Source organism: Saccopteryx leptura, chromosome 3 (genome assembly GCF_036850995.1).
Source record: "Saccopteryx leptura isolate mSacLep1 chromosome 3, mSacLep1_pri_phased_curated, whole genome shotgun sequence".
Lineage (NCBI taxonomy): Eukaryota > Metazoa > Chordata > Mammalia > Chiroptera > Emballonuridae > Saccopteryx > Saccopteryx leptura.
In genome coordinates, this window is record NC_089505.1 from 369,694,159 (window position 1) to 369,719,183 (window position 25,025).

Here is a 25,025-nt window from a genome sequence, read left to right on the forward strand (position 1 = left end):
TGACCAGGAAAGGCACAATGGACAGTGTCGACCTGGGGTGCTGAGGTCCCAGGTTTAAAACCCCAAGGTCGCCAGCTTGAGCGTGGGGTCATCGACATTATTTCAGGATTAATGGTTTGAGCCCAAAGTTGCTGGCTTGAGCAAGGGGTCAGTAGCTGAGCACCACCCCAACCTCTCCATCAAGGCACATATGAGAAGCAATCAATGAACAACTAAAGTGCTGCAACTATGAACTGATGCTTCTCAACTCTCTCCTTTCCTTTCTAGAAAGAAAGAAAGAAAGAAAGAAAGAAAGAAAGAAAGAAAGAAAGAAAGAAAGAAAGAAAGAAAGAAAGAAAAGGGAAGGAGGGAGGGAGGGAGGAGAGGAAAGGAGGAAGAAAGCAAAGAGAAGAGAAGAGAAGAAAAGAAAACGAAAGGAAAGGCGACTGTAACAGAAGCAGGACCCCGGGCTGAGGGTCTGCCTGTTAGTTCAGGTGACTCACTGGCAATGGTCGCATGTCAGCTCTGTTTCCTGCCACGGTCACACACATGCACCCACACTGGTGCAGACACACCTCTCCTTAGGTCTCCACCGCCACACCGCGCACGCAGGCTCCTGTCTGGTAGTGACTTGCAGCACCTGCGTGGGCCTCTGGGTTACATTTAAAAGCCTAGTGGTTTCAAGACGGCCTCCCTTCCTGTCTCTGGACACAGACAGCTTAACCCTCCACCACTGGAAACCAGGGCCCTGGAAGGCAGTTCTGATGGACCTCAGGGTGAAGCACAGAGAAGTGGGCGACTCCCCCAGGTGGGCGATCACTTCCACAAGCAGGACCCCCCCCGGGTGGGCCGTCGCCTCCACAGGCAGGCACACCGAGAGACCCGTGCCCGGGCACTCACCTTCTCCCTCCCGATCGGAAGGGGCATCGCCGTGTAGAGGTTCTTCCTTCCATCGAACACTGGTTTCCGATCCCCAAAGATCTGTGTTTTAAAGTGCTGGACCATATGCTCCACTATTTCCCTGAAACAAGTCAGAATTTGAGCAAAATGTCAATAAAACCAGAGAAATGGCACACAAGGACTACATTCTTCCAACACCATTTACAAGCAATTTTATAAACCCCAGGGCTCCTTTCGTAACATGACTTTCAGCTTTCTTCTGTAAAGAGTCAAACTGGAACCTCCTGTGAGCTCATCCCACTCGCTGAGTCACTCAAGCATCAGAGTGTCCTTCCCACCAGCCGCATGCTCTGCACACGGCAGACAACAGAAGCTCCCGGAACTTCCTGGGGCCTCGAGGAGAGGGCCCCAAGGGAGATGTAACGCACATCGACAGGAGAGTCTGCAGGCCTCCCCACCGGGGCACACACAGGACAATCCCCACCCCAATGACACTGAACGCTGGCTCGGCCATGCGCCTTGTTTTGGTCACCAAAACGTCAGAAGATGTGACGTAAGCAGAGGTGTGCAGGGGGTTTGTGTGGTCGGCGTGGCCGCCTGCAGTCCCCTGTAAGAACAAGTGCAGGGTGCTGCTGCCCTTGAAGTCTGGGCTGCAACACAAAGACCTTGAACTTGATGCAGAGCCCAAGTCCAGCCAACGCAGGTGGCCCAGTCACCCCACAGCCCACCTGTGCAGCCACGGGCGTCCTGTGGGGGTCGGCTGCACCTGTGCTGCTTGTGCTTCAGGCACTGAAGCGCAGATACCCCACGAGCACTAGGATGCTCCAGGCACCCGGGGACCACGTGGCCCGGGCTCAGCAGACACACAGACGCACACTCCGCAGCAGTGACCAGAGACCAGGGCTCCCGGGGACCACGTGGCCCGTGCTCAGCAGAGACAGACGCACACTCCGCAGCAGTGACCAGAGACCAGGGCTCCCGGGGACCACGTGGCCCGGGCTCAGCAGACACACAGACGCACACTCCGCAGCAGTGACCAGAGACCAGGGCTCCCGGGGACCACGTGGCCCGGGCTCAGCAGACACACAGACGCACACTCCGCAGCAGTGACCAGAGACCAATGCTCCCGGGGACCACGTGGCCCGGGCTCAGCAGAGACAGACGCACACTCCGCAGCAGTGACCAGAGACCAGGGCTCCCGGGGACCATGTGGCCCATGCTCAGCAGAGACACAGACGCACACTCTGCGGCAGTGACCAGAGACCAGGGCTCCCGGGGACCACGTGGCCCGTGCTCAGCAGAGACAGACGCACACTCTGCAGCAGTGACCAGAGACCAGGGCTCCCGGGGACCACGTGGCCCGGGCTCAGCAGACACACAGACGCACACTCCGCGGCAGTGACCAGAGACCAGGGCTCCCGGGGACCACGTGGCCCGGGCTCAGCAGACACACAGACGCACACTCCGCGGCAGTGACCAGAGACCAGGGCTCCCGGGGACCACGTGGCCCGGGCTCAGCAGAGACAGACGCACACTCTGCAGCAGTGACCAGAGACCAGGGCTCCCGGGGACCACGTGGCCCGGGCTCAGCAGAGACACAGACGCACACTCTGCGGCAGTGACCAGAGACCAGGGCTCCCGGGGACCACGTGTCCCGGGCTCAGCAGAGACAGACGCACACTCTGCAGCAGTGACCAGAGACCAGGGCTCCCGGGGACCACGTGGCCCGGGCTCAGCAGACACACAGACTCACACTCCATGGTGGTGACCATGGACCACTTGACAGCTCAGCTGGAGGGAGGCTCTGCCATGTCCCTGCTCCAGGAGAGCCCACTTAACCAGCCTGCCAGCATTCTGGGGATGTTTGAGGCATTTCAACTCAACCCACTGCATGAATACCTGATCTCCTTACACACAGTGCCAGGAAGGCTCAGAGAGGAAAGGCCCAGACTCCGGCCTGGCCCCCGGGGTCTTCCTAGAGCAAACAGGGAAGGGTCGATACCATCAGAGGTTCAAAAATCTCAGCCGTTACCAGGAAATGGCAGCTCCCGGGACATGGCAGATGGGGGATGGAGGCTGGTGACAGGGACAGAGGGGCTGGGACCTGAGCTGGCTCTGCTGCAAGGGTGTCTCCCAGGCAGAGAGCCCTGGCCACCTTTCCGGAGGCAAGAATCAAATTCATTCTGTTCCTTTTCCAGAATATGAGGGAAGATGGCCTAAGCAGGCTTTCGGTATTCAGACTGGCTCTGCCCAGTCGACCTTCAACTGTGCCAAGTCCCCAGGGACCCAGCCAGTCCTGCCCCAGCAGCCGGTGCCCAGGGGTTCCCGGAACAGAGGGAGCCTCGACACGTCTTCTTGGATGGCGCCCCGGGAACGCACCAGGCCTCCGATACCAACGGCAGCTGCAAAGTCCGAGGACCTCCAGCCAGCCCCCACCTCCGCCATTCCTGACCACTGTGTCTCCGTGTGCCACTCGGGGCCACCTCAGCACGCCATCTCCAGACCACGGTCTCCAAGCTCCAAGGGTTCCATATTCATGGTCAAGATCTCAAGATCAACCTGAGGTCCAGATGGCTCCCCTGGAAAGTTCTACCCACATTCCAAGGACAGATCATCCACCTAAACTCAAATATAGTGCGGCCAGAACTAAGAGGGCACACGTCCCAACCCATTTTATGAGACTAGCGAAACTTTTATCTTGAAACACCACCAAGGTGATCATGGGCCAATCCCACTTATAAACCCAGATGTAGAAACAAAGCAGTAACAAGTGGAGATGAATACAGTGTGCCAATGCTGGGCGGATACCAGGAGTAGAAGGTCCAGTGTAACACGAGGAAAGCAGTCGATGCGAAGTAAATGCAGAGATAAGGAGAACCTGGCCCTATAGAACTTCTGAAAGAAAGGGGAGAGAAAGATCATCGTGAACCCTGGAACAAAGGTATTTAGACCATAAAAAGTGCTGAATGTAAAAGGAAACAATAAAAACTGAGACTTCAGAAAAATTAAAAACTGTTACTATTATTAAAGATACTTTTGTGAAAAGGTAAAGGCAAGCCACTGGCCAGGGGAAAATATTCCAAAATGGTGTATCTGACAAAGGAATTGCATGTATAATATATATTTTAAAAATTCTTACAATTCAATAAGACAAACAACCCAACTTTTAAAAATGATTAAGTCACTGGCTTGAGCCCAAAGTCACCAGGTTAAACAAGAGGTCACCGGTTTGGCTTGAGAGGTCACTGGTTTGATCTGGTCCAATCCCCAGTCAAGGCATGCATGAGAAGCAATCAATGAACAATTAAACTGCTGCAATGAAGAACTGATGATTCTCTCTCTCTCTCTCTCCCTTCCTCTCTCCCTCCTTTCTCTATCTCAAAAAAAAAAAAAGGGAGGGGGTAAAAGATCTGAACAGACATATCACAAAAAAAAGATATACACATGGCCACTAGTAAGGACACGAAAAGATCCCATCATTAGTCATCAGGGAAATTCTAATAAAAGCACAAAGAGACACCACTGTACACCCACTAGAATGGCGGACATCACAGACCCACCACAGCAAGGGGCGCAGAGGAAGGCGAGGACAGGGAACTCACACTGCCGCTGGGAATGCGAAATGATACAACCACTCGGGGGAAAGGCTGGGCTGTTTCTTATAAGGTCAATTATATACATGCCACACCATCTGGCAATACCTGATGAATGAGAACACACAACCACATCACCACTGTGTGCAAATGTTCATAACAGTCCTGAGCTGGAAGCAGCCCAAATGTCCATCAACTGGCGAACAAACGGAGCAGCGTTAGGACGGCGCAGGTTGTTCTGTTTGTGAATTACTAGTGCACACAGGACAGCTGCAGCTACAGGCTCCGGGGTTCTGGCCTGACAGAAGCTCCTTAGAGCAGCAGAGGAATTCCTGGGAGGTTTGGCTACACGGATGGTTGTGTTTGAAAACACAGGTTTAAATTATTTTATTACACGATGCAACCTAACATCAATAAATAATGTCACGCATCTATGTTTCCAGAATCAATGGCCACCCTGCACCTTAGCCTGCCCTTCACCTTGTCCTGGCTTCTAGAAGAGTCTGGCCCCTCCAGTGGTCTCAACCCTGAGATTAGAGACGAGAAGCCAAACCAGCATGATCCTTCCTACAGGTTCCAGAGAGGAACGGATTTGCCGCCATTTAAACATGTAGGAATGGGGGGCAGGGGACAGCTGGTTCCATGTGGAACACACAAACCTTTCCTCTGGGGGCTGGAAGCACCATGAGATGTTCAAAGACAAAACAGAACCATGTTCATGGACCGTAATACTCAACTCTCCCCTAACACACTCATTCTTTCAATCCCAAGCAAGATCAGAGGGGTTTATTTTTACTTGATGGAATTTAATGAACTAATTCTAAAATGTATTTGGAAATAGGACAAAGGCCAGCCAGTACACTCTTGAAGAGGGTCAATGTGGACACGTGACAGTGACAGAGATGGTTTGCCCTTGGAGTTGGTACAGATGGGAGACCTCGGGACAGAACTGAGAGCCCAGAAAAAGACCACGGGCATGTGGACATTTCCTTTACGGCAGAGGTATCAGGAGAGAGAACAGAGCTGTGGCAGCTAGGTACCTGGCATTCAAAACAACAAAATGGCGCTTATGCACTGGAAACATTTGTCTGTCCTAATGCTTACCACCCGCTCACACAAGCTGTGCGGGGGCAGGCGTCGCCCAGAACACCCAGCACCTGGCAGGCTGGCACCCCAGGGGCTCAGCAAGTATTTGTTCCAACGAGGAGGCTAAGAGCCACCCTGACAGATGACAAAGCAACCAGGCCACCGCACAGACCAGGCAAAGGCATCTGCCACCCACACGAGGCTCCCATGCCTCGCGGCCCACCTCTGTGGAAACGGAAAAGCTACCGCCTACACTGTGCCCTGCACACAGGAATCCTACTGCCGAAGTTTTGTCACGGGATGGTAACTAACTGAAACGTGGAGGCCTTTCCCTCCATCGACACAGACCAACTCGAAGACAGATCTTCCTTCTTTCTTCCTTCCCTCCTCCGTTCGTCTCTTCCTTCCCCTGCCCCCCTCCCTCCCTCCCTCTCTGTTTTAATTTGGGTAATGAATGGATAACATAAAGTGTGCCACTTCAATCACTTCCGCATGGTAGTGCATTCACACTGTCGTACAACCAACACCACCCTCCATCTCCACAAGTTTCTCTTCTTCCCCAACGGAAGACCCGGGCCCATTAGACACTGGCTCCCCCGGGCTCTGCCCAGCTCCAGGGGCTTGACTGACCTGCTGCTCCTCAGCAGGGATGACCTGCCTGGGGACATGCGATTCTTGGTTTCGTTCTTCCTGAATGTCCAGTTCAGCCATCGGAAAGCCACGTTCCTGCACATCCACTGGATCTCTAGACAAACACCGTTACTGAGTGCGACTGGCTCTCAGCCTGACGTATGCTGCCTTAGAGAGCAGCTCCCGTATCAACATGTGGACTAACAGTGACCGTGGCAGACAGGTCAGCACGTCCTCCCTCTCTGCCGGGCAGCTCACTCAGTCCTCACAATGACCTCGCGGTGGACACCCTCGTCCACACAATGGCACGAGGCAGCAACAAGATGCAGAACCGCCTGCCTCCCTGTCACGGAACGGCTTTGCTAACCCAGGGAGACTGGCACGCTCTGTATTAGCCTGGTTTTTTTTACCATAATTATGGGAAGTTCTCTTCTAAAAAAAGGCATCCTTTCGTTAATTTCTAATCACACAGGTTTTGCAGTAATACCTTCACACTGCAAATTTCAAATACGAATAATGCTTCAAGTCTGCCTGGACCACCTCCGCATCTCCATCCCTTTCCCAGATGCAGCAAGATCGGATTGTTTTCAAACCGATGCATCCGTGTAAACATAAAAGTACATAACAAGAAACACACTGTATTTTCATTTCTTAAAGCGTACAGCTCAAGCACACGGCCCGGGGCTCGCTCCCCTCCCACTCTGTCTGAGACCTTTCCCTGTCGCTATATGCTAAGTGCTCATCAAGGCAGCAGCAGAGATGTCACTGTATCATGTGCTGTGACTGAATAGTAACAAACCACTTAGGACAGGCTGCCTGTGTACCAGGGCTCGGTGTTAACACTCACGCTCCACTGTCCGTCACACTGTGGACATTTCCCTACACCTCACAATGTTCACTTACCTACCTTTCCCTGGTTGACACACAAATGACTTCTCTTGCTGGCTTGCTTTCTGCCTTTATAATATTAGACATCCTGTGCACACCTCTTTGGCAACTACCTTTTAAAAAGCTGGGGCCGAGCCTGACCAGGTGGTGGCACAGTGGACAGAGAGTCGGACTGGGATGCAGAGGACCAGGTTCGAGACCCTGAGGTCGCCAGCTTGAGCGCGGGCTCATCTGGTTTGAGCAAAAGCTCACCAGCTTGGATCTAAGCTTGCCGGCTTGATCAAAGAGTTACTTGGTCTGCTGCAGCCCCACAGTCAAGGCACGTATGAGAAAGCAATCAATGAACAACTAAGGTGTCGCAATGAAAAACTGATGATTGATGCTTCTCATCTCTCTCCGTTCCTGTCTGTCTGTCCCTACCTGTCCCTTTCTCTGACTCTTTGTAAAACAAAAAACAAAAAACAAACAAAAAAAACCCATAAAAAGCCGGGGCCGTGCGCCCCCCTCTAGGAGACAGAGTCTAAAGTGCGCACAGGCTACGGCAGTCCAGCCCCCGGGCCCCTCCCAGGCCCAGGCCCAGAGCGATGGCTCTGCGGGCTCTTCGGAGGCCACCTGACGGAGCTCAGGAGGAACAAGAGGAAAGGGCGGTTGCAAGGAGGAGCACACCTTCTTCTTGGAGCCCGTCGGGGCTTCTGAGCACAGCGCTGCGAATTCTGACCCATCGGCCAGATTTCCTGGTGCCGGTGGCAAGGCCTGCACCAGCCACAGCAGCACAGGGTGCTGGCTATGGGCGCGGCCATCCCTGGGTCCACGATGCTGGGGGCACCCGGAGAGGGTGGACCTTGGCTTGTACTGAGTCCGGCCCACACACCCACTCGGGGAGGGGTGAGACCGAGGGCTCACGGGGGGGAGGAGGCACCGTGACTCGTCATGACGCACGCAGCTGGCTCTTTGGTACGTGACGGCACCCTTGTCTCGGCCCCGCACAGAGCCTCTGGGTTGGCACTGCACAAGGCTTGGGACCTCAGAATGGACCCTGTCTCTGCCCTACAGGGAACGCAGCTGGAAGAAGAGACAGGTGAGAAGGTGGCGTGTTTGGAACTGTCCAGACAGCCTTACTCCTGGGGGTGGGGGGGGACAGTCACAGTCTGAACTGAGTCCTTTTTTCCTGACTCTCGTTCTGCTCTGAGCCTCCCTCCGCCAGGGCTGACCCCGAGTCCTGCTGACTGCGGGCCTGACCCCCTCTTCCCCACGGGGGACAGGAACTGGTCTGTCCTGTCCACCGCTGCACCCCCAGTGGCAGAGCAGCTACCCCACGCGTGGAGGTTTCCAGGATGTTGGCCGGCTGGCCGCATGGCTGGCAGGAGGGACTAAGGCCGGGCGTCAGCACAGGGGTTTCGCCAGCGCAAACACGTGACCCCAACGTTTTCCTACACTGTTTTGATTGACCATAATTTTGAACCAGGACCTTCGCCAAACTCCATCAGAACTGATAGGAAAATAAGGAGCCCTGAGAGCTAACCAGGCAGCTACTTCCAGGCTGGCTCCAGAGCCAGGGCCGCCGCACGCCTGCCAGGGTGCCAGCCGGCTGGGGCCCCAGAACGCAGCGCAGGCCCCGCCTTGGCAACTTTCTGTTTGACTGGAGGCAATTTCCAAATACCAGGTCACTTTTAAACCTGTGGGTGTAACTACACAAAAATGCACAGCACAGGGCGGCAAAGACTCCAACTTGAATCACCGTCCACCTTTTGCTGTTGCCAGATAACAAAGCCTCAGTCACACCTATTTTCATCAAAGAAAGCTTTCTTGCTCGCCGCGGTGATGGTGTAATAAGAGGCCAGCTGCCACCACCCCGATCGCAAGCCCGGAAATGTGTCTGCTGGTCCGTGCCCTCACCCCAGCTGAGAGCGCACCTCGCCCCAGACGCACGTCGCTTCCGGTACGAGGGAGATCAGAAACAAACTAGCTCATTCCGAGGGCCTCCCAGAGCGCTCAAAACACACGGAAACATCGCAGAAGACCCTCAAAAAACAGAGCTGCTTAAACCAGCTGTGCCCAAAGTGTCTGTTCAGAAACACACTTGAGGAAGCACATACGTAAAGGGTCCCATGTAACTGTGAAGCACTGCCTGTTTGGAGACATATCTTCTGGAAGAGGTAGAATTGGTGGGTCAAAGGGTCTATGCTCTTTTTATTTTTTAATATATATACCAAATCACCTTCTAAAAAGTCTGAATTAATATCCAAGTATTCAGTTTCACAGGTAAAGGAACTGAACCCCCAAACATTCTTACAAAGCTGTCTGTCGGTCTGTCACCAGGAAGAACGTCACAGCCAAGAGGACTTGCTAGGACCCCAGCACAGACCGGGTGATCAACTGGGTTATCAGGACGCATCGAGAATTCCGTGTCTGCCCACGGCAAAGTAACTGCGTTGGTCTTAGCCTCCTTTCCCCCAAACGCTACAGCCCCAGAAGGAACAGGAGGCGGTCATTTGGCACTGGACAACAGGCCGCTTCGGACCGTGACTGTCGTGACTGTCGAGGGAAGGGAACCCTGAGGCAAGCCAGGCATTCACGCTGCCACGGGACCATTTCCAAACCACAGAACCGGGGAAGGGCGCTAGCTAGAGGGTGGCAGTCCCATCACCCAGAGGAGACGGGCGTGGGGGCTAGAGAAACCACACCTGGGCACGTCACAGCCAGACTGCAGAAGACCGAAATTAAATAAAAAATACTCAAGAGGTAAAAAGACAAATTACATACAAAGTAAGTACAATGAGACAATGAAGGGTCCGGGTTGGACAGCTCAGTTGGGCAGACCATCATCTTGAAATGCAAAGGTTGTGGGTTCGATCCCCGGTCAGGGCACATACAGGAGCAGGTTGATTTTTTTTCTCTCTCTCTCTCTTCCCCTCCCTCTCTCCCTTTCCCTCACTCTAAAACCAATTAATAAGATTTAAAAAAGAAAATGAGTTGACATTTCCCCAGACTCAATTAGGATTAAAAGTCAATGTAAAGACATTTGCAGCCTGACCAGACGGTCGCATACTGAACAGAACATTGGCCTGGGATGCTGAGGACCCAGGTTCAAAACTCTGAGGTCACCAGCTTAAGTGAGGGCTCATCCGGCTTGAGTGTGGGCTCACTGGCTTGAGCAAGGAAGGGGTCACTTGCTCTGCTGTAGCCCCTCCCCCATTAAGGCACATATGAGAAAGCAATCAATGAACAACTAAGGTATCGTAACGAAGAACTGATGCTTCTCATCTCTCTCCCTTCCTGTCTGTCTGTCCCTATCTGTCCCTTTCTCTATCTCTCTCTGTCTCTGTCACATACACACTTTAAAAAAAAGACATTTGCAAGGTGTTGGGGGGGGCTGTTAATTTAGAATTCAATGTCCGACAAAAATACCTTTCAAAAATAGTAAGAATCAGTGGTAGAGCGTTGGCCTGGCGTGCAGGAGTCCTGGGTTTGATTCCCGGCCAGGGCACACAGGAGAAGCGCCCATCTGCTTCTCCACCCCTCCCCCTCTCCTTCCTCTCTGTCTCTCTCTTCCCCTTCCGCAGCCAAGGCTCCACTGGAGCAAGGTTGGCCCGGGCGCTGAGGATGGTTCTATGGCCTCTGCCTCAGGCGCTAGAGTGGCTCTGGTTGCAACAGAGCAACGCCCCAGATGGGCCCCGGTCTGGGCACATGCGGGAGTCTGTCTGACTGCCTCCCCGTTTCCAACTTCAGAAAAATACAAAACAAAAAAAACAAAAAACAAAACAAAAAAAAATAGTAAGAAAATAAATTCATTTACAGGTTTAAAAGGACTCTGAGAGGATTCCCCACTGTCAGACATGCACGAGGAAGGCGGAATCAACAACAAAACAGAAAAATCAACAAAGTAGTTGTGTCTGTGTGAAAATGAAGCTAATTGATAACACCTGCAAACCTGATGGAGAGAAAATGCAAATTTAAAACAGGACAAAGCAACAGCTTTCACTCCGGGTCCTGCAAACAGCAACAGAATCCCATGGCCGATGTTACGCCCAGTCAATGTGACAACTGACGTAAAACACGCAGATTCCTTTAGAAGACATAAACTACTAAGCCTGGTACAGAAACGGGAAAATCTGAATAGCCAAATATCTAATAAAGAAACTGTATGATGCACTTCCTGCAGAGAAAACACCAGGCCCAAATGGTTTCGGTAACAAATTCAGTCAAACATTTAAGAAACTGTATCAACCTCACACTTGACATTTTCAGCGCGTGGAGGACACGGAGTGCCTCCTAGCTTCCTTCCCACATGTCCCTGACACCGAAGCCTACAGGGAAATGCAGAGCGATGTCCTTTAGGAGCACAGACACAGAGAGCACAGCAAAGGCTAACATTAAACCCAACAATGTATGAAAAGGGTGTGCCGGAGCTAAAGATATGTATAAAATAGTACATCGTGACTCCCAGAAAGTCAAGCAGATTTAACATTTCCCCCTTCAAAAAAAAGTAATTTACCACCTTATTGGGAGGGGGTTCAATAAGAAAAACTGCATGATCACCTCAATAGAAACAGAGAAAGCACTGTATCGACAGAATTCAACACCCTATATGAGGCTAATTCTCAGCGAACTAGGATGAGAGCTCCCTCAGCCTGACGGGGTCCCTGTGAAAATCCCAGGATGAACATGATGTTTTACAGGTGAATGAAAGAAGAGATGCTGCCCCCCCCCCCCCCCCCGCGGTCGGGAACAAGGTCAGGACGCCTGCTCCCTGGGTGCTGACAGCATCGCCTACGCTGGGTTTCTCAGCCACCACAGCAAAGCAAGTCAAAGAGTTAAAATGCTCTAAAAACTGGAACGAGAAAAGTAAAACCAACTTAATTCAAAAATAATGAAAGCAATTTTCACATCTTTATTGTAACATCATTCACACGGCATAAAATCTATCTACTTGAAATGTACGGTTCGATGGTGCTGGTAGATGACAAGGTTTTGGCAGTCATCACCACCATACAAACCTGGAACACCATCATCACCCCAAAAAGTGACCCCGTACTCATTAGCAGTCACCCCCCCCCACCCTTCTGGAAAATGAAATTTTAAAATACAATTTACAAATAACAACATAACACACTTAAGAATAAGTAAAGTGAAACACCTGTCTGTCAAACATTATGAACAACTGCTAAGAGAAATGAAAGCAGACCTAACTAGAGAGGACGTCCGTGTTTATGCACTGGAAGATTCAAGTGTCAGTTTCCCCCAAATTTATCTATAGATTCAAAGCAATCACAATAAAAAAAACATTCCAAGGGGCTCTCTGGTAGTTAATGAAAACATCAATTGATTTCCCCCTCCAGGTGCCAGCGCCAATCAACACTGAAACATTTTTGAACAGACCCTCAACCTCACACCATATACATCAATTTGAGATGGACTGCAGACCTAAACAGACAAGCCAAAGACTGCAATTTTGGTTTGAAAAATAAAAAGAGAGCCTGACCAGGCGGTGGCGCAGTGGATAAAGCGTTGGACTGGGATGCGGAAGACCCAGGTTCGAGACCCTGAGGTCGCCAGCTTGAGCGTGGGCTCATCTGGTTTGAGCAAAAATTCACCGGCTTGGACCCAAGATCGCTGGCTCAAGCAAGGGGTTACTCGGTCCGCTGAAGGCCCATGGTCAAGGCACATATGAGAAAGCAATTAATGAACAACTAAGGTGTCGCAATGCGCAACGAAAAGTTAATGATTGATGCTTCTCATCTCTCTCTGTTCCTGTCTGTCCCTATCTATTCCTCTCTCTGACTCTCTCTGTCTCTGTAAAAAAAAAAAAAAAAAAAAAAATTTAAATAAATAAATAAAATAAAAAGAGAGAGAGAGAATCTTTGTTATCTTCAGGTAGGCAAATATTTCTTAGAGAGAACCCACCACCTAAAAACCATTTTCAAAATTTGAGAGCTGGATGTCAACAGAATGATAAATTTCTGGTCATTAAAGACACCATTAAGAAAGTGAACTGGCAAAATTCAGACTGCACAGACACAGTCCCAGTACAGACCTGCACCCAGAATGAATTAAAAACACCTGCAAATCAGTAACAAAATGACAGTCCCCAAGGAAGGGAAAAGACTTCAACAGACACTCTACTAGAAACAGTATACGGTGTAACATTATATTATATAACACGTGAATATAATTACGGATCTCAGCACAGGAGAGGCGTTCGATATGCAGTTATCAGGAAATGAACACCGAAACCGCAGAAGCCGTTCCACACCCACTGGAACAGCAGGAATCCAAAGGACTGGCCAAACCAAGTCCTGACAAGGGTGTGGCTGGGACGGAGGTGACAGAGCCGCTCTGGTGAACCACCTGGCCGTCTTACACAGCTACAGCTACACACCTACCCTTCGGTCCAACAACTGCTCTCCTCATTATGTATCTAAGAGAAGTGAAAACATTTTGCCCACAGAAAAAGACTTGAGACTCCTTCTTTCCTCTCTCTCTCTAAAGTCAGTAAATTAAATCTTAAAAAACAAAAAAAAAAGAATGTTCACAGCACTTTTATACATAAAAGCAAAGCCTGCAGAGCCCAAGCATCTAAGAGGAGGATGAATACATAAATTATGAAATAGTCATATCATAAAATGTTCCTCAGCAATAAAAACGGGAAGCTATTAATACAATGATGCAGGTCAATCTCAAAACCATCCCGCTGGTGAAGGAAGGTGTGGCCAAAGGGGGCCGGTCTCGCGGGCTGCTGCGCGTCTGTGTGCACGGGTAGGAAGGGAGCCTGCAGTGACACAGGCCAGAGCCGTGACGGGGGGGGGGGGGGGGGGGGGGGCACGAGGCAACACTCTGGGGGGAGGGGCACAGGGGTGCGTCTGTCAAAACTCGGTGAACTGCACTTATGATGTGCGTTTTGTTGCACCTCCATTCAAAACACATATACTGAATGCAACTTCCTGGGAAGAGAGTCGGAAGAAGAGCCTGCTGAGACTCGAAGGGCTGATTAAAACCGTGTGTTTGCATGCAGAGATGAGCCGCAGAAATCAATCAGGATCAATAAAGGAGGAAACGATACCTGTTCACTCTCCTCGGGCACTTCTCGGGCTTGATATCCAATTCATAGTGATAGATGTCAATTTTTGGAATGTCCATTTCAAAGAAGTTGGCCTGTAACTTGATTGTTCTCCCAGAGGTCCCGAAGTCGGGTCTGGGCGGAGGCTTGAAGGCATATCCTTGGATTGGGGGTGGCGGCGGTGCAGGAGGCGTGAGCACTGGAACAGCAAAGAGGTCACCGTCACACGGGGAAATGAGTGGCCCTCCTGTGGCCCAGCAGAGCGCTGGGCAGTGGGCGGGACACGCGCCTGTCACCCTTCCCACCTCCCGGGGAACCCACGCTATCAGTGTCCCCTGGCCCTTCCATCCTCTGCTCCTTCACGTCCACCTTGTCACAGAGACCCCCAACTGCCAGGCCCGAGGGGCCCCCTACCCCCACCCCACAGCATGCCCTCTCTGGCTCACTCAGTGGCATGTGAGACTGCCCCATGCTCCCCTTTTCAAACATGTCCCCTCCTGGTCCTCTCCTTGCTCTGCCCAGACCGGCCAGCCGCCCTCATTCCCTAGGGAGGGCTCACAGCCGTCCAGTCTGCACCAGAGGACGCCCCTTCCTCCATCAGGAGGCCATGGTCTACCACCGCCAAGACCCTCCCCACGGACCTTCACCACAGCCTACCGTACAACATGGTCATTGTTCACCAGCTTCTGTCAGCCACCGGTGCCCATCCCCCTCCCGCCTCAGTGCCCGCTGGTCCCCAGGACCCTCTGCACAGTGACTGCGGGAGCCCCCAGCAGGCGCTCTCTGCTTCCGGGCACCCCCCACCCATCACCACACAACAGGCTGCAGTATGGGCTCGCCGGTCCAGTGCCCTCTGGCTCCCCGGCACTCAACCCTGACGTCTAGGCACCTGCAAGTCCCGACAGCCTGGCCTCAGCCTGACCTCCCGAGCTCCCAGGCCCCCCACTGCGAGGTCCCGCGTGCACACTGCAGAGCCCCTGCACGTGTCAGGGTCCGGAAGGGACTCTTCAGTTCCTTACTCCTCCCATCGCCTGCTCACTTTATTCACACGCCCAGTGTATGTGTGCCACAGGGCGCTAGCCTCACAGTGTAGTAGGGCACCTGACGCATGGTCAACCTGTTTATAATTAAGGAAGCTGATGTTCAAACAGGTAAGGGAAGGCTGCCCAAGTCACTCAGAATGTGTCCTCTGCAATGGCTGTCCAAGTCACGAAGGAAGATGTTTGAACATCAGGAGTTAAGAAAGACAAGCCTTGCCTAACTGGTGATGGTGCAGTCGATAGAGCATCAACCTGGGAGGCTGAGGACCCAGGTTCAAAACCCTGGCGTCACCAGCTTGAGTGTGGGATAATCAACACGAGCCCAAGGTCACTGGCTTGGCAAGGGCTCACTGGCTCGGCTGGAGACCCCGGCCAAGGCACGTACGGGAAGCAATCAATAAACAACTAAAGTGAAGCAACTATGAGTTAATACTTCTCATCTCTCTCCCTTCCTGTCTGTCTCTCTCTTTAAAAAAGAAAACGAGAAAAAAAGAAGGCCAAGCCTCCAACACCAGTGCTCAGGCACACGCCCCGCCAACCCCTGCCTGACCGCCACCCCTACAAGAGGTTTCTGATGTCCAGGGATCTGGCAGCAGTGCTGCGACCACACAGGCACTCAGATCTCCACAATCTCCGGTCCCTGGAAACTGCACCTCGGCACCCCCTTCTCCAGACCAGTGTCACACTTCCACAGAGGGGGCGTCTCCACAGTAGGCCAGTTCTTCACGTAGAACGCATTCTAACAGCTCAGCGGGCACCACGCTCGCCATGAACACTTCTGTTCTCTTTCTCTGCACAGGAGGGCCTGGGGGGTGGGGGGACGGGGGGGTGGTGAGCGGGCAGCAAGGGGACAGGGAGACAAGGCCAGGGCGGGAGCGGGCCGGAGCCCCCACGTGGCTCCCCTCCATCACAATCTGCCCGATTTAATTAGGGAGTGCTTTCTACCACGACCCCCCCACCACCACCACATGTAGAAAGGAACTTCACCCCAACTAAAATTTTCAGTAATGCCAATAGTCCAATTAAAACGATGGCTTTAGGAAAAAGAAGAAGTATTTTCCCGACAACAGAATACATTTACTTTTCGCTCAAATGTCTTTGTTAAAAAAAAAGAAAAGTCTATGTACTGCAATCCTTACGGACATCTACTGGAAACAAAAGTACTAATAATAAAATAAGCTGTTCTTACTGTATTTCTGGCCTAGAACAACTCAGAGTCCTTGAATTACTTTTTAAATTTTGTTATCTTTTTAGGAGAAAACGAACGTGCTTTAAAAGGTCACTGATCTCACTGAGTTATCCCATCTGGAAACCTCGGGGCCTCTCTCTCCACCAAGCTACTATGACTTCATAGATGACAAATTCACAGATTGCACAACACTCCATCCCTAAACAAGCACGCTCCTGTGCCCCCTACGTGCTGGGGAGTGTTCCCGGGACCAAGGATACAAAAACAAACAGGATTCTCAGGCAGCTCACGGGTCACTTCCCAGGAATGTCTAAGGGGAAGTCGTCAAACGGATTCAGTGGCTTTACTGCCCGTGAGCTCCACAGGTCACACAGGCTCCTTCACACTGAGGGAGGGCTCCAGACCATGCCGAGGAGTGGACACCACGCACGACCCGGCTTGCTCCCTGCCTGAGCGGCCCCTTCATGCTTAGCACTGAGGACCCGCTAACTCGTGGTCCCGGTTCCCAGCAGGAGGAATTGTGGGAATGGAGGCACAAAGTTAAACCACAAGAGGTTCCGTGTGTGTCCCGGGAAGTGCCCAGCGCAGAGCCCCAGACATCTGGGCCCCTGCTCTACGTCAGCAACGGGAGCCCCACCTGCATCGAAGAGACTTCCGGTCTACAAAGCGCTGCCCATGCGTCCGACGGCACCTCAGCAACAGGGCAAGCCTGTTGCCTTTAAGAAATGAAGCATTCAGGGCTCAGAGTAACACACACCCAGGTGCTCAGCTCCGAGCCCAGGCTCCCTCCCACGCCAATCCGCAGCCTCCCGCCAGCCCCAGCCAGACGCTGATGGCTTCACCTTACCAAAATCTGACCAACAGGACAGGCCAGGCCTTGGGCCCATTTCTCAGGTCGAGCCTGCTTTTCCTGTCCCCAATGCCTATTCCTTCTATAGAATTTGCCGTGGGAAACAAAACTGTCCACCAGTTTGTGTTACTAAGCTGTGTTAGTAAAAGCAATGCAAAGATTGCAAGAGTAACGTATTCGTGTTCATAACATAGTTTCTCAAGGTATTTCTTCCTTGCTTCCGTGGGAAGCTGTGGGAAGGTGTGAGGGATTGAAGTCACAAGTTGAAGCTGTTATGTTTTCCACGTGAAGAAAAGAGGGAGGGGCTATTTCACAGCTACGGAAGGGGACACGCTCAGAGCCAGCTGCGATCTAGTTTTACCATTCACCGGGAGTCCCGAGCATGAGTGGCCTGAACAAGGAGTCGCAAACAACGCACCAGAGAGGATCAAACACGGCAGAAGATGCCCGGGCCCCACGCAGAGGGCACGAACGGGCAAAGCCACTCACTGACGTGGAGCTCTGGACACCGAGAGGGAAACCGAATGAGCCAAGAGGCCGCGCGCCTTCATCACAGACACCTCTAAGAACTCCAGCAGGCCCCCATCCGCGGGGGGCACGCTCCCAGACCCACAGGGGCCGCCCGAACCCGGGGGCAGTTCCGACCCTATGTACACAGCATTTTTACACATACACACGCCCTTTCGCTTAGAGGAAGCACCATAGGGCCTGTCTGGGGAGTATCCAAATTGCCAGCTTCACTTGTCTTGTGCTCTGGGTCCTTCAGGAAAAGCAGGACAACCTGGGCCCTGGCTGGTTGGCTCAGTGGTAGAGCGTCGGCCTGGCGTGCAGGAGTCCCGGGTTCGATTCCCGGCCAGGGCACATAGAAGCTCCCATCTGCTTCTCCACCCCCCCCCCCTTCCTCTCTGTCTCTCTCTTCCCCTCCCGCAGCCAAGGCTCCATTGGAGCAAAAGATGGCCCGGGCACTGGGGATGGCTCCTTGACCTCTGCCCCAGGCGCTAGAGTGGCTCTGGTCGCGACAGAGCGACGCCTCGGAGGGGCAGAGCGTCGCCCCCTGGTGGGCATGCCGGGTGGATCCCGGTCGGGCGCATTCAGGAGTCTGTCTGACTGCCTCACCGTTTCTAGCTTCGGAAAAATACAAAAAAAAAAAAAAAAAAGAAAAAAAGAAAAAGCAGGACAACCTGAACACCAGTACTGTGATGCATCAGGGTCGATCTGGAAACCAGGGTGCTACTAAGTGGCCAACGGGTGGTGCACCTGCAGCTGGAGGACGGGACAGCCCACCCAGGCGGACAGAGCGGGACGGCACACTTCATCACGCTGCTCAGACCGTGCATAACTGAAACCTACGAACTGTTTCTTTCTGGAATATTCCATCCCTTACCTCCAAACTGTGACTGACCACAGATTAAGGGGAACAATTGACATTCTAGTATCACCTAGACATCAGCCGCCCCCCCCCCCCGCTCTCTTTCGGCAGCCCACTGCCCTTGCTGCCCCGCTGGGAGGACTGTGACAGCAGACACCACAGGGCAGGATGGGCATCAGGACAGACAGAGAGAGGCCTCCAGCCCGGGGAGCCCACCAGCAGAGGCTTGGTTCTTGTCCTCCCAGAGCACGAGCGCCTGGCCGACCCACTCCACCACGGGTCCCCAGCAGCGGGGGTCGTCAGCCTCTGTTGAATAAATCAATGCCGAGGAGGTCACAGCATCTGGGAAGATTCACCAGGGAGACACCATGGGGCTGCTCTCCAGCCTGGGTCCAGCGATGGCTCTCACAAAGGACGGCAAGAGGGCCATGCTGCCATCAGCGAGGCTGTGACCAGAGAGCACACCACCGACGTTCCCAAGCACGCCCATGAAGTGGGCTTCAAGAAGCATGCCTCTCGGTCACTCAGGGATCTGGGAATTCACTGTGAAAGGGACGGGAACTCCAGATGTGCGCACGGACACCAGGCCCGACTAGGCTGTCTGGGCAAAAGGAACGAGGAATGTCCCACACCGTGTAGGGGTGCGGATGTCCAGAAAGTGTAATGAGGATGAAGATTCACCAAACAAGCTCTACATACCTGTCACCACTTTCAAAAATCTACAAAACTGCACACACACACCCAAAATAGATGCCACTGAGCTGGCGTTTGATGCAGCGGCCATGGCCCCAGATCCCTGCTCAGCAGGGCCGATGCCACCCAGCACCGAGGGCCCAGTCTCCTGGGCTGCCGGGTCAGCCCACACTGGCCGGGCAGTTCTCTACATCCTTCAAGGACAAAGGCAGGTTCTCCCCCTTTGTGAAAACTGTCCCAACACCCAACACCCGGCCGTTCCCTGCCAACCACAGCCAGCGGGCACAGCATGTGTCTCACCTGGCAGCTAGCGCTGGTTTTGTTTTGAATGGATTTCCTGTTGCTCTAAGTGTTAGTCCTGCCTCCGCACGGCGGGCAAAGCCCTGAGGAAGGGGAGGGCAAGCACCTTCTTCCAGGAGCCCTGGGACATGGCCGGTGGCTAGCAGCCGAAAGGGACCCAGCTGTGCTGAGGGGGGTGACTCGCCCAAGACAGCTGCCAGGTCAGCCCCTCAGCATTTCGGTGATGGATTCAGTGACAAATCTGTCGGTCTGGCCTTCCCAGCTAGAGTGACTTCTGGGGGCGGGGTCTCCGAAACCGAGAATCAGGCAGAGCTGGAGAGAGGGGAGTCAAAGTTGGCTGGGCTGCCCGCCGATCACAAGCATGTGTGTTTAAACCTTCCATTTTTAGGACAGCTTCTCTATCAGTGAAAGGGACTGTAGTGAAATGAGTAACCAACTTCCTGTGTAAGTGGGTCACGGCCACCAGAACGTTTCGGTGTTTCCAACAGATGACAGGGAAGTCATGCTTGTCATTATAGCTGGTCCTCCTACAGAAAGCCACCACACAGGGCTGGATCAGCACCGACTTTTCAGAGGGAGGTCACAGAGCAGGGCAGTGGGTCACCTGTCCCGTGTGATGTTTTGGCTGCCCCGTGTAAAAAGGGCAGCCCCTCGCCAGAGCGGTGCTCTCGTCCCCATACTCCCCTTAGATACAGGAGAGGACCAGGGCAAAGCTGGCACACGGGACAGGAAACCAAGATGACAAAAGAAATGTGAGGTGTGTTGGAAGGTCTCGAACAGGTGAGGTACCCTGGGTAGGGGCAGGGGACAGCAGCTGGTCAGTGACCTTCTCATGGGGACACACTGCTAACAGTGATGCTCACATCTCTCCAGGGACTTTGGCTAATTTCAGAGTGGCAAGGGTAGGTCAGCTTCAACCCACTGTAAAGACAGGGAGGGCCATGTAGACACCTGAGGGCTGCCAGCTCTGGGGGAGGCAGGGAGCCACCTGAGATGTTGGGGAACTCCCCTGCATGGGCCGCCCCACTGTTCCCCGGAGGTGGGCCCGTGACACAGAGAGCCTGATAGGTCTGTGGCCCCGCCTCACAGCCAGTCTCTGCTACGGGATGAATGCCACACACACAGCACCTGGCAGGTAAGCTTGGACTTCACGATGTTGCCACCAAGACAACCCGCCTGTCTCCCTGTGCTTCCTCCGGCCCCACACCACGGCCTTCATCTGGGCAGCTGGTCTGGCTTCCTGAGGCACAAGTCCAGTCACTGGGCGTCCCAGGACCAGTCCTGCCCAGGCCGAGTGCCCGGGGCCAGCAGCTGTGGTGTCAAGGTGCCCTGCCCAACAGGTGAAGACCAGAGAGGCCCATCCCACGTCCACGTGAGGCAGGGGGTCTTGGCCTGGGACCCATGCAGAGAGCTCAGGAGGGCAGCAAACTCGGACTAACCTCTCAGCTAACCACAGCGCTTCCTCACCCAATGAACCCAGACGAGAAACCACAGTGGCATTAACAACAGCTGGGACACATAGAAGACACGGGCTCTCGTGTCACCGGACAGCTGTTACGGACACCGCCGAGTGTGTTTTACACACACCGCTACTTCACAGTCACGTTTATGAGGACTCTGCTGGCCCCAGTTACCAAGTGTGACAGAAAGGCCCGTCCATTTCTCTGTCACACACTCATTCGGTGTCTGGGTAACGGCATTTGTCGCCCTCCGTATTTTGTTTTGTGCCTCGAAAAACATTCTTCTGGAAAGGGCTCCACCCACCAGCTTCTCTAGACTGAGAAAGGGAAGAGGACCCCACACCCTGGAGAGTATCAGCTGAGGGGAAGGACGTCCCTGGTTTCTGTGGCCGTGGGGGTGGGGCCTGCCGTTCCTGTAGGAGGGACAGAGCTGCAGCCACACACACCCGGCAGCCCGATGACGGCTCTGTCTCCGTGGGAACGCCAAGCCCGATGTGCTGTGCGTGAGCTCAGGATGTACCGGCTGCCATGACAACTGGCTCTCCAGGCTCATCACACAGGCGCCCGCCATGCAGGGCGCCGTCGGGACTCGGAAACCAGACATCCTGATGAGGCTGACAGCATCGCCTGGCACTCACACAGCTCCGGCAGCACGGGGCGACACCAGTGTCCCAGGCGGGCTCGCCTGCGGACCAGCCGGGCAGCAGCGCTCCGGGGCGGGACAGTCACGCGGACAAGCCAACTGTCAGAGAGCTCCTCCCTTCTGCTCTTCTCTAAATACCTGAGCACATGGGGCTGAGTCTGCAACGGTACTGCGTGACCCATGAGGTCAGGCCCAGACCCGGGACCTAACGGGAGCTCCAGTGAGGCCACGCCCCACCCCACGCAGGCCCTTACTGCCCCTTCCTCGCGTGTCTGCGGGGCAACAGAAACAGACACTAAGGTCTCGGGGCCACGTGTCCCATCAGACCACGAACAACAGCCGTGACCACAGATGACATGGATTAGGTACTAAACCACAGAACTGGGAGCCAGAAGTCACCCTGGAAACAGGGGGGAGGGGAGGTACTATAACTCGCCCTTCCCCCCAGTCTGCTCTGAGTCATCGACTGTGAGTCAAGCTGTAGGCGGGTGCTGGGGACGCGGCACCATCAGGATCGGTCTGGGGGCTCAGTCTAGGGGAGACACCCTGGAAACACCGAGAGGCAAGCACCAAGACTTCCTGGAAAGGGCACAGTGCTTCCTGTCCCGCCCCCCACCCCAGCAGCGCCCCCTCGACAACGTCACTCATCGTGACTCCACGGCCTTCAAAAACAAAAAGACGTGCGTGACTGTTCACTCCTGGGCGACTTCAATGTTCCCGAGAAAAACCTAAATCACAGTCACCGAGTAAACAAGCAGCCTGGCTGCTGGCGAGGGGGCCGCCAGGCTCGGGTTCCGGGCTGCTGGCTGCTCTGCTGCGGCCGCGCTTGTGCCACAGCCTCACTGTGAGTCTGGGTGGGGACACTCAGTGCCCCTGAAGGACAAGGGACTGGGACACCACTGTCAGGCTCTTCCAAACCTCGCCCTGGGCGTCAGTATTCAAAGCCATAAATTGTTTTCCTTTTAGAATGGTTTTTATCGTATTGGGCATCAGCCAGAAACTATGAAGGCTCAAGACATTGATAAATATAGCTCGGGGCTGGACATCAGCTCCCTTCTGCTGCTGGACAGCCCCGTGAGGAGGAAGCAGAGGCTCTGGGGCTGAGTGACCGGCAGGGTCGGCCCTGACTGGGCGGGCTCCCACGCAGGCCCGTCTCCTGCACAGGCGGGGACGATTCCCCGTGGCGCAGAACAGAAAGCAGACACTCAAGACTAGCAGGCCCCTGGCCCAAACCAGGACATGTGGCTGCCACTCCCTGGACACCCCTGTGGCCCACACAGGGCAGGTCTCACGTACAGCCACCAAGCCGACTGAGTCACATTCATGAACGGCCTTGTCAGAAGGATGTGGGAAGAACACAGACAGGATCAGCTGCTCGACACGCTGTCCACAGAACCACAGCGGGAGGCCCGGGCAGCCCGGCAGCCAACCAGGAGCCAAGGAAACCAGACCCAGCCCTGCCGAGCTCCCAGGTTCGCCAGGGCACGGAGCAGGACATGTGACAGGGCTCAGGGGGAAAGCGGATTCTGTGGTTTAGGGGTCCCGGGCCTGGGGCAAAGCCAGTGGGTCCACAAATCACTCTTCAGGGGATTCCCTGACCAATGCACGCTGGAACCAGGAGAGTCAGCTGGTGCTACTAGAGGTTTCAATGTGATAATAAACAGGAAGCCACGTCCTTACCCTCAGGAAGGACAGTTGCTTCTGGTCCTCATGCCCTTGAGTGGGCTCAGTCAGCGCCTCCCACTGCAGGAAGAAGGGGAGGGGGACAGGCTCCCCGGGCAGGGCCAGGGGAGGAGGGGACGGGACGGGACAGTCCCCGGGAGGAGGCAGACAGCCGTGGGTCACAGAGCGGTTCTCTGGAAATGTGTCATCTTCGCAGCAGCCCACAGTTCCTGTAAGTCTCTCATTTCTTCCTCTCTTGGTAAAAACTCTCTGGGGAATTCTAATCTGTCTCAGCCTGATTCTTGGCAAACCTGAGCCAGGGGAGCGGTCACCCCGGGTGACAGTGACGGCGACAGCGTGGTCCCGGAGCCCTGACAATCGCTACTCAAATGCCTCACTGAGTAATATTCTAAAAACACCCCAACCTTACTGTAGCAAGCAATGTAGCGTGCGAGAGGACAGGACGCATGTTTATGATTAATTATAAAACAGAAATCCAACTACCCTCGTGCCTGTGACTAATACACAGCATTCCTCTTTACCTTCTGTTGCAACCTCAAAGAATTCTGTCCACATTCGGTTTTTAAATGGGCTTTTGTGGTCCAACCTTAAACTCCAACTGTCATTTAAAACATGATCTCTTTGAGAAATGGTTCCCAAAGCCACCCCTGTGATCTGTAAAGAGAAAATTATTTTACTGTAAAACACTGTCTTCATCAAATTCCCCTCACAAGTTAAAGATGTCTCCTCTGATGCACCATCGGATCCGTCTTTTCTCAACCTTAGAAATACTACAGCCAACCCAGGAGGCATTAGAGACCCTTGTGAGAGGTGCCCGGCCGCCCACAGACACAGCCCCGGGGAGGCTAGCTGCCGTGTGGCTGCAGAGGGCCACGCTGGCACGCAGCAGCACCCTGCCACGCGTCTGCCTGGAAGTGTAGCCATGTGACATCTGCAAGTGCCACGATCCGTGAGGACGACCTCACACCTGCCTCTGCCGCACTGGCCAGCTTAGGTTTGACGCTCGGTGCGTGCCGCTCTGATCAGCACAGCTCCCCCACTGGAGAAAGGGCGTGCAGCTGGTGTCGTGCGGCTGCAGAATGAGTGTGCGAGTGGATGAATGAATGAGTCCACAAACAGGTGAATAAAAGGGCATCTCCGCGCCACACTAACTCTAACGGGAATGAATGCCTCTACTGACTTGCACGTAACTCAGTGCTGTGGATGTCAGGGCACAAACCCGGCCACCACATGAAGACTGTGATGCGTCTTCTGCCACCAGTTGGCACCGTTTCAACGGGAAAAGGCACAGGACGGACACCAGGCACCGTCGCCACTACTCTGACACCCATGCTCTCAGACAAGGCATCGGGCTGTGTGGAGGGTGACTCAGCCCCCGGCACGGGCCAGCAGCACCCGGCCAAACACTCGGCTTCCAGCCACCACACATGGAAGCCGTTCCCAAGCAGCCCTCTGCCAACACCGTCCACCGCCTCGCCCAGCCTCCCTGCAGAGGGGTTTAGATGACATCTCTCATACTTTGGGGAAGTCTTCTTCTCCAAAGAACCTAAATCCTTTTTATCACCCCAAACACAGGAGATCTAACCAACCACCCGCCCTCCTGCCCACCACCCACCTTACGCAGCCAGGAAAGTACAGGAGAGCAAGGTGAGAGCCACCACCCGA

The 25,025-nt window shown here is 53.9% G+C and overlaps 1 protein-coding gene across 3 annotated transcripts in view; it reads right to left on the minus strand.

Moving 5' to 3' along the window:
- Positions 1-25,025, minus strand: part of AGO2 (argonaute RISC catalytic component 2) — a 94,657-nt gene that overhangs the window by 38,124 nt on the left and 31,508 nt on the right. For 2 of the 3 annotated variants that reach the window (XM_066379575.1, XM_066379574.1), the window contains exons 2-3: positions 14,137-14,332; positions 880-1,000 (exon numbers count right to left, since the gene is read on the minus strand). In XM_066379575.1, coding sequence (XP_066235672.1) covers positions 880-1,000; positions 14,137-14,332 — 317 coding nt within the window. The remainder of the gene's footprint in view (positions 1-879; positions 1,001-14,136; positions 14,333-25,025) is intronic. The other variant, XM_066379576.1, reaches the window with a different exon arrangement.